Source organism: Balaenoptera acutorostrata, chromosome 12, assembly GCF_949987535.1.
Source record: "Balaenoptera acutorostrata chromosome 12, mBalAcu1.1, whole genome shotgun sequence".
In the NCBI taxonomy this organism is placed as follows: Eukaryota; Metazoa; Chordata; class Mammalia; order Artiodactyla; family Balaenopteridae; genus Balaenoptera; species Balaenoptera acutorostrata.
Genome location: NC_080075.1, coordinates 57,806,237 through 57,822,821, shown reverse-complemented (window position 1 = coordinate 57,822,821; position 16,585 = coordinate 57,806,237). Strand labels below are relative to the sequence as shown.

At 40.9% G+C, this 16,585-nt stretch overlaps 1 protein-coding gene across 1 annotated transcript in view; it reads right to left on the bottom strand.

The window, feature by feature from the left end:
• Positions 1–16,226, bottom strand: part of LRPPRC (leucine rich pentatricopeptide repeat containing) — a 112,071-nt gene extending 95,845 nt beyond the window's left edge. Inside the window, exon 1 of the mRNA XM_007190096.2 lies at positions 16,034–16,226. Coding sequence (XP_007190158.2) covers positions 16,034–16,182 — 149 coding nt within the window. The 5' untranslated portion in view covers positions 16,183–16,226. The remainder of the gene's footprint in view (positions 1–16,033) is intronic.
• Between the last annotated feature and the right edge of the window lie 359 nt (positions 16,227–16,585).

Here is a 16,585-nt window from a genome sequence, read left to right as displayed (position 1 = left end):
CTGTAAACATTTGTGTGCAGGTTTTTGTGTGGACAGAAATCTTCAACTCATTTGGGTAAATATCTAGGAGTGTGACTGCTGGATCATATGGTAAGCTTATGTTTATTTATCTTTGTAAGAAACTGTCAAACTATCTTCCAAAATGACTGTACCATTTTGCATTCCCACTAGCAATAAATGAGAGTTCCTATTGCTCCACATCCTCACCACAGATGCCATAGGTGTTTTAGCCATTCTAACATGTATGTAGTAGTTATCTAATTGTTGTTTTAATTTGCAATTCCCTAATGACATATGATATGAGCATCTTTTCATATACTTATTTGCCTTCAGTATTTCTTTGGTGAACTGTTCAGATCTGCTCATTTTTCAACTAGGTCATTAAGTTTTCTCATTGTTGAGTTTTAAGAGTTCTTTGTATGTTTTGGATAGTCTCAGTGTTTATTTCTTTCAAGTAAACTTTTTATTGAACTGTTATTCATTCCTTTTAAACTCTGAATATACACCAAACTAATCACATACATTTTTAAAACTCTCCCTTCCCTATTCTCTTCTTCCTTTTTCACTGCTATTATGAGCCAATTTGGCATCACTTTAGACCTATCAGAGTTTAAAGATACAGCGATAGAACAGGTATAGTCAGTAGCTAATGTTTATTATGCATTTAAGACATGCAAGGTAATAGAAAATTACGACTATAATCTTGACTTTACAGATGAGAGAAGTGAAGTAACTTGCCCAAAGTCACAGTAAAAGCTAGTTAACTGACAGGACCTGTACTTGTACTTGGGTAATTTCATTCTGAAATGAGCTCAACATGGCGGAAGGGCATCAAGGAAACTAATCTGGCTGCAACAGGCAGTTCACACTGGAAAGTGGTAAAAATTAAACCTAGGCAGGGAATGTGATACGAGATAAGGGAAAGTCTACAATGGCTGATAACTACGGGATTTGGATTTTATGACATGCTTATAAAATACAAGACTGATTTTCACAATGCTGCTCTCACAGCAGCATATTTTGCTGAACTATTCTGTAGGCAATAGGTATCCAAATTTCTCTTATGTTCTCACCAATCCCTTATTTTAGCTATTCTACTTGGGTTTTCTTTAGTCTGTTGATATGGCTGATAACATCAATTGACTATTCAAATGTTGAACCAGGCTTGCACACCTGGAATAAACCCAACTTCATTGCAGTATATAATTCTTTTATACATTTTATGTATATACTGATTCCAATTAAGTTTTAACATGTTAAAAATTCAAAAAACAATGACTCCTCCTAAAAGTGGCTGGTATTCCTTTCAAATTTCTTCACTGCTACTGACTACACCATCTTTACATTGTTCCCTCAAGCTCAAAATCTTAGGATAATTGCTCAATCCCTCTCATCCTTCACAGCGCATCTGTTGAGCCCTCAGATACCTCTTTATTTCTGAGTCCCTTGTTCAATCCAGAACACATGGATTTTTGCAACAAAACTCATATTAGTTTCTCAGGCTTCAGCTTTTCTTCATACAACTGCCAGATCAATCTCCCCCAAGACCGTCTTCATGTCACTACCTCTTTAGGATCCTATAACTGTTTTTTTTTACTTGTATCACAACACCTAAATTGTTTCATTTATTGATTCAAAGATTTATTAAGCACCTTCTATGTATAAAGCACTGTGCTAGGATCAGCCTTTCTACTTATCTAGTAAGTAAACCGGATAATCAATTAGTTAAACTTAAAAAACAAAACAAAACAAAACAAAACCCACCAGTTGTGTTAAGTTCTATGACTCCAATGAAATAACAGTAGGGTTCTACTTTGGATTAAACGTACAAAGATGATGACACTCAAAATTTCTAACTAAGGATAAAAAGCAGCAGCCATACAGATAGCAGAGGATGAGTATTCTAGGCCAAGTAGAACAGTCAGCAGACCAAGTGCGTGAGCAACAGATGGGATGAGATTGGAGAGGAAGGCTGGGCTAGATCATGGAGGACTGTGAAGGTAAGGAGTCTGGATTTTATTCTAGATACAGATTTCATTCCAAGTACAAAACTGTATGGAACCCTACTGAAGGTTTTGTAAGCAGGGGTTGTGGTATGATCTATTTCTGTTTAGAAAAGATCAGTCTAGCTGCAGGGTGGACCATAAATTAGACAGCAGCAAGAATTTAATAGAGATACCACTTAGGAAGCTGTTGCAGCAGTCCGAGTGAGAGACTGAAGCTTAGAGGAGGGTGGGCGCAGAGATGAGAATCACCAAGGCTCCCACCTGATTTAACTGCAAATTCCAGGCAACAAGTCTTGCCAGTACAATTTGTTAATTCTCACTTCCACGTAATAGAGAAAAATGCATGTAAAAGAGCCCTAGAGGGTCTTAATTAATCCTCTGTATATATCTTAACGTATTACATATCATTTTCATAACACTTGATAAGCACAATCTTAGAGACAAAAACAGAAGGCTCCATGGCATAGTGGAAACACACCAGCTTTCAGAGTGTGGGCTTGAATGTAAAAATGTAAAATGGTTATTGGGATAAGGAGGGGAAATTTTGGCAATTACTCCTAATTTTGGTCCTTAAAATTCTTGTTTAGAGTCAAATTTAACATGAATATTTTATGTGTTTAAAAAAATTAAGAATTTCCAACATGGCCCCTAACTGTAAAGTCTATATTATAAGGAGAAAAGAAAGAAGCTTAAGAACAGAAGAGCTTGTACTGAAAAGTCTAGTATTCCAAATTTGCTACCACCAGACTCAATAGAAACCTAGATTCCAATAAGAAACGTCTAACATATTCTTTTTATATCTGTTGCCATGTTTCCTGGGAACTATCACTAATTATAAGCCAAAAGTCTCTAATTATAAAAAAAAAAAAAAAGGATAAACGGTTAGCCATTATGCAAAAGTTAGGTCATTCAAGACATTCTCATTGGAAGGGAAAAAAAAAAAACACAAAAAAAACCAGTCTGTCCTGATTTCAGGCTCTGCCATTTCTAAGATATGTAACTTTGGCCAAGTTACCACAACTCTCTCTAAGCCTGTAAAATCTCAGAGATAATAGTACTCACCTCACAGGAATATCACAAAGACTGAGATAATGCAGATAATTTCCCAAAATATTGCACTTCTGCCAGGAAAATGATTTTAGATAGCATGTAGACAAAGACTTCCTATTTCTGTAGTTTTATTTACTTCAATAAATAGTTTAAAGTAACTACTGCATCTAGCTCTTTATCTTCCTAGCATTCTTGCTTAAAACAAAATTAAGTTATAAAATGTCAGTTTAAACCTAAACCCAATGAAAAGAAAAATGCTAAACTTAAATAATAGTTTAGGTAGTACTAGATTTGGCAAAAAATATGAAGGCAGTACACAAATGCCCAAGGTCTGGGCAACACTGAGAAAAGTATACATAAAGGACCCAGCAAAGTAAGCATAATAAATATCAACTACATTATTTCTTCTTTTTAAAATGTCTTAGCAGAAAGTACAAGACTTATTTTAAAAGGCCTACTGAAATCCAAGCTATGCTATCTAACAGGTACGTGACTCTGGGAAAGATATTTGGTTTAAGCATTAGTTCCCTCACGTGAGAAAAAATACCTACCTTGTAAAGATCACATAAAAAATAAATACAAGATTCCTAACAAAAAGAGTGCTCAATAAATAGCTCTTATTATAGAAGGTACTCAATAAATATCTGCTGTTTGATCTTTTAAAAAATCTTTGTAAAGCTGTCACAATGAACTTTCTCCCTGAACTATTTTCTCCCTGAAAAATTCTCCTTGAATTTTGCAAGACCTCAATTCTCCGAAAACTCTTGCCCAGCTAAGCTGTCCCCCAAACACTGCTTTATGCTTTACAGTAAGTCACAGAACTTCAGAATAAAAAAGTCACTAGCAACCCTTCTACACTTGGTAACAGTCTTCTGGCTTGAAACACCAATGCCATTCCTTTCCACCTATCCAGATGTCCCCTCCATCTCAGGCTCTTCCAGTCCAAAGGGATGTTTCCTTTGTCTCAGCTATGACAGGAAGTAATAAGAGTCAGTTAACCAGGCTGGGACCTTTGATGTAATGTGGAGCAAGATACTCTGTAGAATCTATCAATATAAAGCAAGAGTGGCATAGACTAGATTATTCTAGAGATGCCCTCCAAAGTTTACATTCTGAGATCTTATGATGTGCTTACTTACTTGTGATAGTCTCTAATTCCTCAATTTATACTGTATTATGTATTGCCTTTTTAAAAAAATGTTTTTATGTCCATGAGTAATCCTTTCAGCACCTAAAACACAACATATTCAAAGCACTTGGGAACTGAGAATCACAGCATCTGCAGTTGAATCCCAACTGGAGATCCTGGATAAATTACTTCACCCTTCTAAACCTCAATTTCCCAAATTTGTAATATCAACCCACAGAAGATGAAACGTGTGTGTGATAAATTCATACACAGTTTGACAACGGTAAAGATCTACCCCAAAGGTACTATTATTTATCCTAATCTCCAAATCAATTCTTCCTAATTCTAACATTCTCGCCAAGCTCCTGTTCTCTCTCTCTCAGAAAAGGAAGTATCTTTTCTTCAGTTCTGCACCACCTAGTCGTGGCCCTATTAACCCTCATCTGCAGTATGTATCAATGTTGTTCCTCACTGGTCTATCTATCCCCAGTCCCTATTTCTCCTAGGGTCTTTGTAAACTTTGTCAAGACCTGTACCTCTCAAAAGCCTCCAATGGCTTCCGACCAACTTTCTAATCAACCCTGGTAGCTTTAAGAAATTGACTGGGGACTTCCCTGGTGGCGTAGCAGTTAAGAATCCGCCTACCAATGTAGGGGACACGGGGTGGAGCCCTGGTCCGGGAAGATCCCACATGCCGTGGAGCAACTAAGCCCGCGTGCCTAGAGCCTGTGCTCCGCAACCAAGAGAAGCCACCGCAATGAGAAGCCCGCGCACCCGCAACCAAGAGTAGCCACCGCTCGCCGCAACTAGAGAAAGCCCGCGCGCAGCAACGAAGACCCAACCTAGCCAAAAATTAATTAATTTATTTATTAAAAAAAAAACTGATTGGCTTTTGCAGTATCAACTTCCACTACATCCCACCCCATGTAGACACACAGGATAAAAGTATGACCTCCAAGTTTCTTCCTCCTCTTTCTTCCCCTGCAACATTCTGACTACTCATTACCACATGGCCTCTTAAACTTGAGCGATCCCCTACCACAAAACAAATGTTTCTTTCCTTCTTCTCTCTGAAATGCCACAGTATTATATTCCTCTCTATGGATAGCACATATATAATATGTTGTACACGTGCCTATCATAGTCCTCTGTAATTGATAAACTCAAACCCACAGGGAGCAGAGGCTGAATCGCAACTCCGAAGGACCCAGACAGATTTTAAGATGTGCTGAGAAAGTTTTTTTAATGAGAGGTAAACAAGGAAAAGTTTTCTCTCCTTTCAATTTCAGAAGTCACATCATTCTGTCATAGGGCAATATGTGCTCTTCACCTTTAAGATAATCATCAATCCAGATCCTCTTCCAAACTGATTTAGCTCAAAGCTTACCTTTCCTCTGAAGCACCTAAGGATTAATAAATTCTAATAATTTCACTTAATAATACTCATCTGTCCTTCTCAGACATTCCTGGAAATCAAGATCAGGGTGAATTTGTGGAGATCCACCGCACTACATGAATGGATTAAGTACCCCTTCAAACTCCTTTGCATCCCACAAACATTCCTTCCTCAATGTCTAAGATTTTCATTGATTTACTCAACTAACATTTGACATCTACTATGTGCCACAAAGTCAGACACCAGGGGAGGCAAAAAGAGTAAGACAAAGTCTCTGCCTTCAAGGAACCTTCAACCAGGTCTGGAGTGCTGGTGGGTACACATGCAATAGTGTTAATGGGTGCTTTAGTGATTCCGGATCTGAGAGAAAGCACAAGAAGGGAGTGGTCAAAGGGAGAAGCCAGCAACAGAGATTAAACAGAGAAGAGGAGACACATCCCAAAAGTGAACATCACAATCAAAGGTAAAGAGATGTACAACGTGGTCCATCGAAGCCTTGCTGGTTCACAGACCAGCAGCACCTTTATCATCTGGGGGCTTGTGAAAAATGCGGAATCTCAGTCCCCTACCTATACCTACAAAGTCAGAATCCACATTTTCAGAGGATCCCCAGGGAATTCTTATGCTCATTATGGTTTTAGAAGCCCTGCTATGGAGGACTTTGAAGTAGAGTTTGATATGGCTAGGACAGAGGACACCATGGGAATGAACTCACAAGAAGTGAGGCTCCAGAGGCATCTCCAGATCATGAAGCACCTTATCCTGGAACAAATGGGAGCCACCACATTGTCTAATTTTTAAGTAGGAAAAAGACAAGATCAAATTACCAGGGAAACTACAGAATAAAGTGGGGGCTGGAAGAAGAGGGAAACCATTCCAGATGAAGTAGCTCTAACAGAACTTAATCATTTGTGCAATCAATACATAGGAGGGAGGATGGGAACAGGGAAGTGTCAAAGAAATATGAATGAAAAATCTCTAGAAAGCTGACAGAAATAGCAACATTCACTAAAACAGGGAACGCACGAGGAACAGATTTGGGAGGAAAGATGAATCCAGTTTGATATTTTCTTTTTTTTTTAATTTTTAAAATGGAAGTATAGTTGACTTACAATGTTGTGTTAGTTTCTGGTGTACAGCAAAGTGATGAATCCATTTTGAGATGTATGGGTTTGAAGTACCTATAGTTCAACCAGTGGAGGTGCCTAGTAGCAGGCAGGCACCTCCAGGAAGGAAAATATTGCCATCATCAGATAGGCAGGTATGGGCTGATGCCCTAAAAATGGAAGAGGTCGCCCAAAGGGAATGAAAAAAAATGAGAAAACAAAAGGACTAAGGACAACCACCGCCACCCACCAAAGATATCAGCATTTAAGAGATGAACAGAGGAAAAAGGATGCAACAAAGTGAGAAAAATTCTAAAGAGAATAAAATCAAGAAAGAGTGGTGTCATCATCAATGCCAATAAAAGGGTTTCATTAAGGGGGAAATGGGAGACAGTAATGCCAGAGATCAAGGCCTTAAGAGTGGATCTGGGGGCTTCCCTGGTGGCCCAGTGATTAAGAATCCGCCTGCCAATGCAGGGGGCATGGGTTGGAGCCCTGGTCCAGGAAGATCCCACATGCAGTGGAGCAACTAAGGCCGTCGTGCACCACAACTATTGAGCCTGCCCTCTAGAGCTCGTGAGCCACAACTACTGAGTCCGCGTGCCACAACTACTGAAGCCCGCGCGCCTAGAGCCCGTGCTCCGCAACAAGAGAAGCCACTGCAATGAGAAGCCCACACATTGTGACGAAGAGTAGCCCCCACTTGCCACAACCAGAGAAAGCCCGCGCACAGCAACAAAGACCCAACGCAGCCAAAAATAAAAATAAAAAATAAATAAATTTATAAAATAAAAAAAAGAGTGGATCTGATTATTAACAAGTCCCTTAAAAAAATTAAATGAAATAAACTTACATCTCACACACACCTAATTTTAAAAGCACTCTCTCCCTCTCTCTCTCTCTCTCTCTCTCTCTCTCTCTCTATACACATATATATATGCACACACACACACATCTCAATGGCTCTCTGTGGGTGATAGAATTAAGCGTGATTTTTAGTTTATTGCTTTCCCCCCTAATATTTTGCAATTGCTCCTGAAGGCACATAAGTTCTAAAATTTAAAAATACATAATAAAAAGTTAATAAATAAAACAATGATGGCTATTCCCAGTGGTGTGACTGCAGTGGGTCAAAGAGCGAATTCGAAGTGAAGAAATGAAGGAGACAGGAGTACAGACAGGAAGAAGAGACTGGGGAGCATGTGGAGTTAAGTCCAGTTTCAGGAAAGGTTTTGTTTTTCAGGTGGGAAAGATGTGAGCATGCTTACAGGCTGTGGGTAGGAAACCATATAGAAAATGTTCAGAGTCCAGGAGAACAAGAAAACAAATACTTCTTTACTGCCTGCTATGAGCTGAGCACACAGTGGTGAACAAGACAAAGTTCTAAGGAAACAAGCAGCGAGCAGATAAATAATATCAGACAAGTGAGACATGCCATGATACAACTAAAATAGGGTTTGCACTGAGTGTTGAGGTAAGGCCTCTCTGAAGAGACAGCATTTAAGTTGAGTCCTGAATGACAAGAAACGAGCTTTACAAAGAAGGGGGAAAGGCCTTGTTACCTCTACTTCACAGACAACGAACTGAGGATCAAAAAGGTTAGGTAATGGGGCTTCCCTGGTGGCGCAGTGGTTGAGAATCTGCCTGCTAATGCAGGGGACACGGGTTCGAGCCCTGGTCTGGGAAGATCCCACATGCCACGGAGCAACTGGGCCCGTGAGCCACAATTGCTGAGCCTGCGCGTCTGGAGCCTGTGCCCCGCGACGGGAGGGGCCGCGATAGAGAAAGGCCCGCGCACCGCGATGAAGAGCGGTCCCCGCACCGCGATGAAGAGTGGCCCCCGCTTGCCGCAACTGGAGAAAGCCCTCGCATGAACCGAAGACCCAACACAGCCAAAAATAAATAATAAATAAAAAGGTTAGGTAAGGTTACGCAGCAAGTAAATGAAACCCAGGTCTGATGAGCAGACCAACACCCTTTCTACTAGATTGTGTTCTCCCTACTGTTTTCCTCAAATGCAACAGCGAAGACGAACTGTAACATCGACCCTCCCCTGGCCTCACGGGGATGTTAAGGACTAGAAAAATATAAATAATTGGCACAACTTTCTCAAAAGAACCTCTCTGAAAGCCAAGAAGTGTAGATCTGTGAAAGCAGAGTCACAACTTCTAAAGGTTAACTGTTCAGGCCTAATGAGAAAATTGAGGTAGGCCCCAAGTCATAAGCAGACTACATGCCAAAGATGTATAACTAAGTTGTTAAGAAGTCATAAAGATTAACCAAGATGGCGGAGTAGAAGGACGTGCTCTCACTCCCTCTTGCAAGAACACCAGAATCACAACTAGCTGCTGGACAATCATCAACAGGAAGACACTGGAACTCACCAAAAAAGATACCCCACATTCAAAGACAAAGGAGAAGCCACAATGAGACAGTAGGAGGGGCGCAATCAGAGTAAAATCAAATCCCATAACTGCTGGGTGGGTGACTCACAGACTGGCAAACACTTATACCACAGAAGTCTACCCACTGGAGTGAAGGTTCTGAGCCCCACGTCAGGCTTCCCAACCTGGGGGTCCAGCAACGGGAGGAGGAATTCATAGAGAATCAGACTTTGAAGGCTAGTGGGAATTGATTGCAGGACTCCGACAGGACTGGGGGAAACAGAGACCCCACTCTTGGAGGGCGCACACAAAATAGTGTGTGCATCGGGACCCATGGGAAGGAGCAGTGACCCCATGGGAGACTGAACCAGAACTACCTGCTAGTGTTGGAAGTTCTCCTGCAGAGGCGGGGGGTGGCTCTGTTTCATCGTGGGGACAAGGACACTGGCAGCAGAAGTTCTGGGAAGTACTCCTTGGTGTGAGCCCTCCCAGAGTCTGTCATTAGCCCCACCAAAGAGCCCAGGTAGGCTCCAGTGTTGGGTTGCCTCAGGCAAAACAATCAACAAGGAGGGAACCCAGCCCCACCCATCAACAGTCAAGTGGATTCCAGTTTTACTGAGCTCTGACCACCACAGCAACAGTCAGCTCTACCCACCACCAGAGCCTCCCATCAAGCCTCTTAGATAGCCTCAACCACCAGAGGGCAGACAGCAGAAGCAAGAAAAACTACAATCCTGCAGCCTGTGGAATAAAAACCACATTCACAGAAAGACAGGCAAGATGAAAAGGCAGAGGGCTATATACCAGATGAAGGAACAAGATAAAACCCCAGAAAAACAACTAAATGAGTGGAGATAGGCAACCTTCCAGAAAAAGAATTCAGAATAATGAGCGTGAAGATGATCCAGAACCTCGGAATAAGAATGGAGGCAAAGATCAAGAAGAGGCAAGAAATGTTTAACAAAGACCTAGAAGAATTAAAGAAAAAACAAACAGAGATGAACAATACAATAACTGAAATGAAAACTACACTAGAAGGAATCAATAGCAGAATAACTGAGGCAGAAGAACGGATAAGTGACCTGGAAGACAGAATGGTGGAGTTCACTGTTGCGGAACAGAATAAAGAAAAAAGAATGAAAAGAAATGAAGACAGCCTAAGAAACCTCTGGGACAACATTAAACGCAACAACATTCGCATTATAGGGGTCCCAGAAGGAGAAGAGAGAGAGAAAGGACCAGAGAAAATATTTGAAGAGATTATAGTCGAAAACTTCCCTAACATGGGAAAGGAAATAGCCACCCAAGTCCAGGAAGCACAGAGAGTCCCATACAGGATAAACCCAAGGAGAAACACGCCGAGACACATAGTAATCAAATTGGCAAAAATTAAAGACAAAGAAAAATTATTTAAAGCAGCAAGGGAAAAACGACAAATAACGTACAAGGGAACCCCCATAAGATTAACAGTTGATTTCTCAGCAGAAACTCTACAAACCAGAAGGGAGTGGCATGATGTACTTAAAGTGATGAAAGGGAAGAACCTACAACCAAGATTACTCTACCTGGCAAGGATCTCATTTAGATTTGATGGAGAAATCAAAAGCTTACAGACAAGCAAAAGCTAAGAGAATTCAGCACCACCTAACCAGCTCTACAACAAATGCTAAAGGAACTTCTCTAAGTGGGAAACACAAGAGGAGAAAAGGACCTACAAAAACAAACCCAAAACAATTAAGAAAATGGTCATAGGAACATACATATCGATAATTACCTTAAACGTGAATGGATTAAATGCTCCAACCAAAACACACAGGCTTGCTGAATGGATACAAAAACAAGACCCATCTATATGCTGTCTACAAGAGACCCACTTCAGACCTAGGGACACATACAGACTGAAAGTGAGGGGATGGAAAAAGATATTCCATGCAAATGAAAATCAAAAGAAAGCTGGAGTAGCTATACTCATTTCAGATAAAATAGACTTTAAAATAAAGAATGTTACAAGAGACAAGGAAGAACACTACATAATGATCAAGGGATCAATCCAAGAAGAAGATATTAACAATTACAAATATATATGCACCCAACATAGGAGCACCTCAATACATAAGGCAACTGCTAACAGCTATAAAAGAGGAAATCGACAGTAACACAATAATAGTGGGGGACTTTAACACCTCACTTACACCAATGGACAGATCATCCAAAATGAAAATAAATAAGGAAACAGAAGCTTTAAATGACACAATAGACCAGATAGATTTAATTGATATTTATAGGACATTCCATCCAAAAACAGATTACACTTTCTTCTCAAGTGCGCACAGAACATTCTCCAGGATAGATCACATCTTGGGTCACAAATCAAGCCTCAGTAAATTTAAGAAAATTGAAATCATATCAAGCATCTTTTCTGACCACAATGCTATGAGATTAGAAAAGAATTACAGGGAAAAAAACGTGAAAAGCACAAACACATGGAGGCTAAACAATATGTTACTAAATAACCAAGAGATCACTGAAGAAATCAGAGAGGAAATCAAAAAATACCTAGAGACAAATGACAATGAAAACACAACAATCCAAAACCTATGGGATGCAGCAAAAGCAGTTCTAAGGGGGAAGTTTATAGCTATACAAGCCTACCTCAAGAAACAAGAAACATCTCAAGTAAACAATCTAACCTTACACCTAAAGGAACTAGAGAGAGAAGAACAAACAAAACCCAAAGTTAGCAGAAGGAAAGAAATCATCAAGATCAGAGCGGAAATAACGGAAATAGAAACAAAGAAAACAATAGCAAAGATCAATAAAACTAAAAGCTGGTTCTTTGAGAAGATAAAATTGATAAGCCATTAGCCAGACTCATCAAGAAAAAGAGGGAGGGGACTCAAATCAATAAAATTAGAAATGAAAAAGGAGAAGTTACAACAGACACTGCAGAAATACAAAGCATCCTAAGAGACTACGCCAAGCAACTCTATGCCAATAAAATGGACAACCTGGAAGAAATGGACAAATTCTTAGAAAGGTATAACCTTCCAAGACTGAACCAGGAAGAAACAGAAAATATGAACAGACCAATCACAAGTAATGAAATTGAAACTGTGATTTAAAATCTTCCAACAAACAAAAGTCCAGGACCAGATGGCTTCACAGGTGAATTCTATCAAACATTTAGAGAAGAGCTAACACCCATCCTTCTCAAACTCTTCCAAAAAATTGCAGAGGAAGGAATACTCCCAAACTCATTCTATGAGGCCACCATCACCCTGATACCAAAACCAGACAAAGATACTACAAAAAAAGAAAATTACAGACCAATATCACTGATGAATATAGATGCAAAAATCCTCAACAAAATACTAGCAAACAGAATCCAACAACACATTAAAAGGATCATACACCACGATCAAGTGGGATTTATCCCAGGGATGCAAGGATTCTTTAATATACGCAAATCAATCAATGTGATACACCATATTAACAAATTGAAGAATAAAAACCATATGATCATCTCGATAGATGCAGAAAAAGCTTCTGACAAAATTCAACACCTATTTATGATAAAAACTCCCCAGAAAGTGGTCATAGAGGGAACCTACCTCAACATAATAAAGGCCATATATGACAAACCCACAGCCAACATCATTCTCAATGGTGAAAATCTGAAACCATTTCCTCTAAGATCAGGAACAAGACAAGGTTGCCCACTCTCACCACTATTATTCAACATAGTTTTGGAAGTTTTAGCCACAGCAATCAGAGAAGAAAAAGAAATAAAAGGAATACAAATTGGAAAAGAAGAAGTAAAACTGTCACTGTTTGCAGATGACATGATACTATACATAGAGAATCCTAAAAATGCCACCAGAAAACTACTAGAGCTAATCAATGAATTTGGTAAAGTTGCAGGATACAAAATTAATGCACAGAAATCTCTTGCATTCGTATACAGTAAATATGAAAAATCTGAAAGAGAAATTATGGAAACACTCCCATTTACCACAGCAACAAAACGAATAAAATACCTAGGAATAAGCCTACCTAGGGAGACAAAAGACCTGTATGCAGAAAACTATAAAACACTGATGAAAGAAATTAAAGATGATTACAACAGATGGAGAGATATACCAAGTTCTTGGATTGGAAGAATCAATATTGTGAAAATGACTATACTACTCAAAGCAATCTACATATTCAATGCAATCCCTATCAAATTACCAATGGCATTTTTTACGGAACTAGAACAAATCACCTTAAAATTTGTATGGAGACACAAAAGACCCCGAATAGCCAAAGCAGTCTTGAGGGAAAAAAAAGGAGCTGGAGGAATCAGACTCCCTGACTTCAGACTATACTACAAAGCTACAGTAATCAAGACAATATGGTACTGACACAAAAACAGAAACATAGATCAATGGAACAAGATAGAAAGCCCAGAGATAAACCCACACACCTATGGTCAACTAATCTATGACAAAGGAGGCAAAGATATACAATGGAGAAAAGACAGTCTCTTCAATAAGTGGTGCTGGGAAAACTGGACAGCTACATGTAAAAGAATGAAATTAGAACACTCCCTAACACCATACACAAAAATAAACTCAAAATGGATTCGAGACCTAAATGTAAGACCGGACACTATAAAACTCTTAGAGGAAAACATAGGAAGAACACTCTTTGACATAAATCACAGCAAGATCTTTTTTGATCCACCTCCTAGAGTAATGGAAATAAAAACAAAAATAAACAAATGGGACCTAATGAAACTTCAAAGCTTTTGCACAGCAAAGGAAACCATAAACAAGACGAAAAGAACCCTCAGAATGGGAGAAAATATTTGCAAACAAAGCAACTGACAAAGGATTAATCTCCAAAATTTACAAGCAGCTCATGCAGCTCAATATTAAAAAAACAAACAACCCAATCCAAAAATGGGCAGAAGACCTACATAGACATTTCTCCAAAGAAGACATACAGATGGCCAAGAAGCACATGAAAAGATGCTCAACATCACTAATTATTAGAGAAATGCAAATCGAAACTACAATGAGGTATCACCTCACACCAGTTAGAATGGGCATCATCAGAAAATCTACAAACAACAAATGCTGGAGAGGGTGTGGAGAAAAGGGAACCCTCTTGCACTGTTGGTGGGAATGTAAATTGATACAGCCACTATGGAGAACAATATGGAGGTTCCTTAAAAAACTAAAAATAGAATTACCATATGATCCAGCAATCCCACTACTGGCCATATACCCAGAGAAAACCGTAATTCAAAAAGACACATGCACCCCAATGTTCATTGCAGCACTATTTACAATAGCCAGGTCATGGAAGCAACCTAAATGCCCATCGACAGACCAATGGATAAAGAAGTTGTGGTACGTATATACAATGGAATATTACTAGCCATAAAAAGGAACGAAATTGAGTCATTTGTTGAGACGTGGATGGATCTAGAGACTGTCATACAGAGTGAAGTAAGTCAGAAAGAGAAAAACAAATATCGTATATTAACGCATGTATGTGGAAATTAGAAAAATGGTACAGATGAACCGGTTTGCAGGGCAGAAGTTGAGACACAGATGTAGAGAACAAACGTATGGACACCAAGGGGGGAAAACCACAGTGGGGTGGGGATGGTGGTTTGCTGCACTGGGCGATTGGGACTGACATGTATACAATGATGTGTATAAAATTGATGACTGATTAAAAAAAAAAAGAAGTCATAAAACATTTCCTCCATGTAATTCTACACATAAAGTAGGTTTCCAAGGAGGACCACAAAAAATCCATGCAATCACAGCTATTACTGTTACTATTATAGTAACTAATACAGCATTTACTAGGCACCAGGCCCTATGTTAAGAGCTTTATATAAATAACCTCATGCAATGTCACCAACACTATTACTACTCCCATCTTATAACTAAAGAAACTGAGGCCTGTCAACGTTACGTAACTTGTCCAGTGACACAATGCAAATAGAGAAGCCTGCAGTCCAGCCCTGGCCTATTCCAGACCCTCAGCTCTTAGTCCTTATACTGTCTCCCAAAGTACCTCTATTTATAAACACTAGTCTTTCAAAATCAGTTTTTCTTCAATTCAAAAATCTCAGTGCCCCCCTACCCTTCTCAGGTGATCAGAATACTACTCTAATTAACACCTTCATCAAACTTTCTTATCCTCTCCTTGTCAAAGTCTATACCAAACTTACCTCCTGATAAACCTCAATCCATGAGAGCATTTATTCACACATTTGACACCCACTGAGAACTTAATTTGCCTTTGCACCCCCAGCTCCCACAGAGTGCCTAGAACGTGTCCACATATCCACTCACTGACACTTACAGAGCCTACTGTCACAACTCCCAACCCGCTGCACATCTTCATAAATACTGAGAGGTAAACTCCACTGAAGAAAACGGAGGCAAAAGCCCAAACTAATGATAGATAATTAAACTTCCACCTCTAAGCTACCCCTAGCTCACCCAAAATTCCCAACCTATCCTCCCTCCAAAAAAAAAGCTCTCGAAACTTAAGTCCTAGATGTTTTCTAAGCACCAATAACGCTTGCACGTGGGACAACACCCGAGCCGGTCAATCATAGAAGAGTAACACCTGACCCCCGGCAGCAGCCTTCAAAGCCCCTCTCAGCTTCTTAGGACGTCGATAACCCGAGGGCAGGAAGACCAAGTCCGAGGCGGCGTTGGCAGGATCCATGACGGAAGTAAGCCACGTTCGTGGCCGTAACCTTCTGAAGGCGACCAACCCTGTCACCCTAAACACCCCGGAGAGGAGCGTGATACGAGGCCCGGGGACGCCTGGCCCTGGAGCAGCGAGGAGGGTGTAGAAAGGGCACAGGTGGGACCCGGTCCTCGCCCACGTCCACGACCCCGAGGAACTGCCGCGCTGCAGGCGGGCTGAGGAAGCGGCCGGGCACTCACCCGGCGACGGGCCCGGCGCGAGCGGCGCGCGGACAGAAGGCGGCGTGCGGCCGGCTCGGGCCGCCCGCTAGAAGACGCAGGGAGAGCGGGAGGTGCGGGGCCGCCCCGGCGCGGAAGAGCCAGCGGGCCGGTCTCAGCAGGGCCGCCATAGCTCAGCCGTCCCCACCTTAGGCTGCACGCCGGGCAAGGACAGGGGGAGCACGTGACCGCCGGGTCGCCCGGAGCGGGAGAGACCAAAGGCCGGGCGCGCTAGACATAGGGGGAGGCACGTGTTGTTATAACTTGGAAGATGGAAAAACCTGTTTCTCCCAGGACATATGATTCCCCACGAGATATGTGCATTACAAGGTGGCTTGATATCTCATTCCAGAGAGCGTCTCTTTCCGTTCTCTTTCCTTCACGTCAGCATGTTCAGTCCCTCCACCCCTGCACTTTTCAGTTGGTAGAGTCGGAAGAGGTCGACTCCTCCCAGGTTCGCGCAAGGGCTTGCGGGGGGCCAACTAGAACACCCGGGAACCCTCGAGAAGAGCCGACTGTGAAGATCCCGGAGTG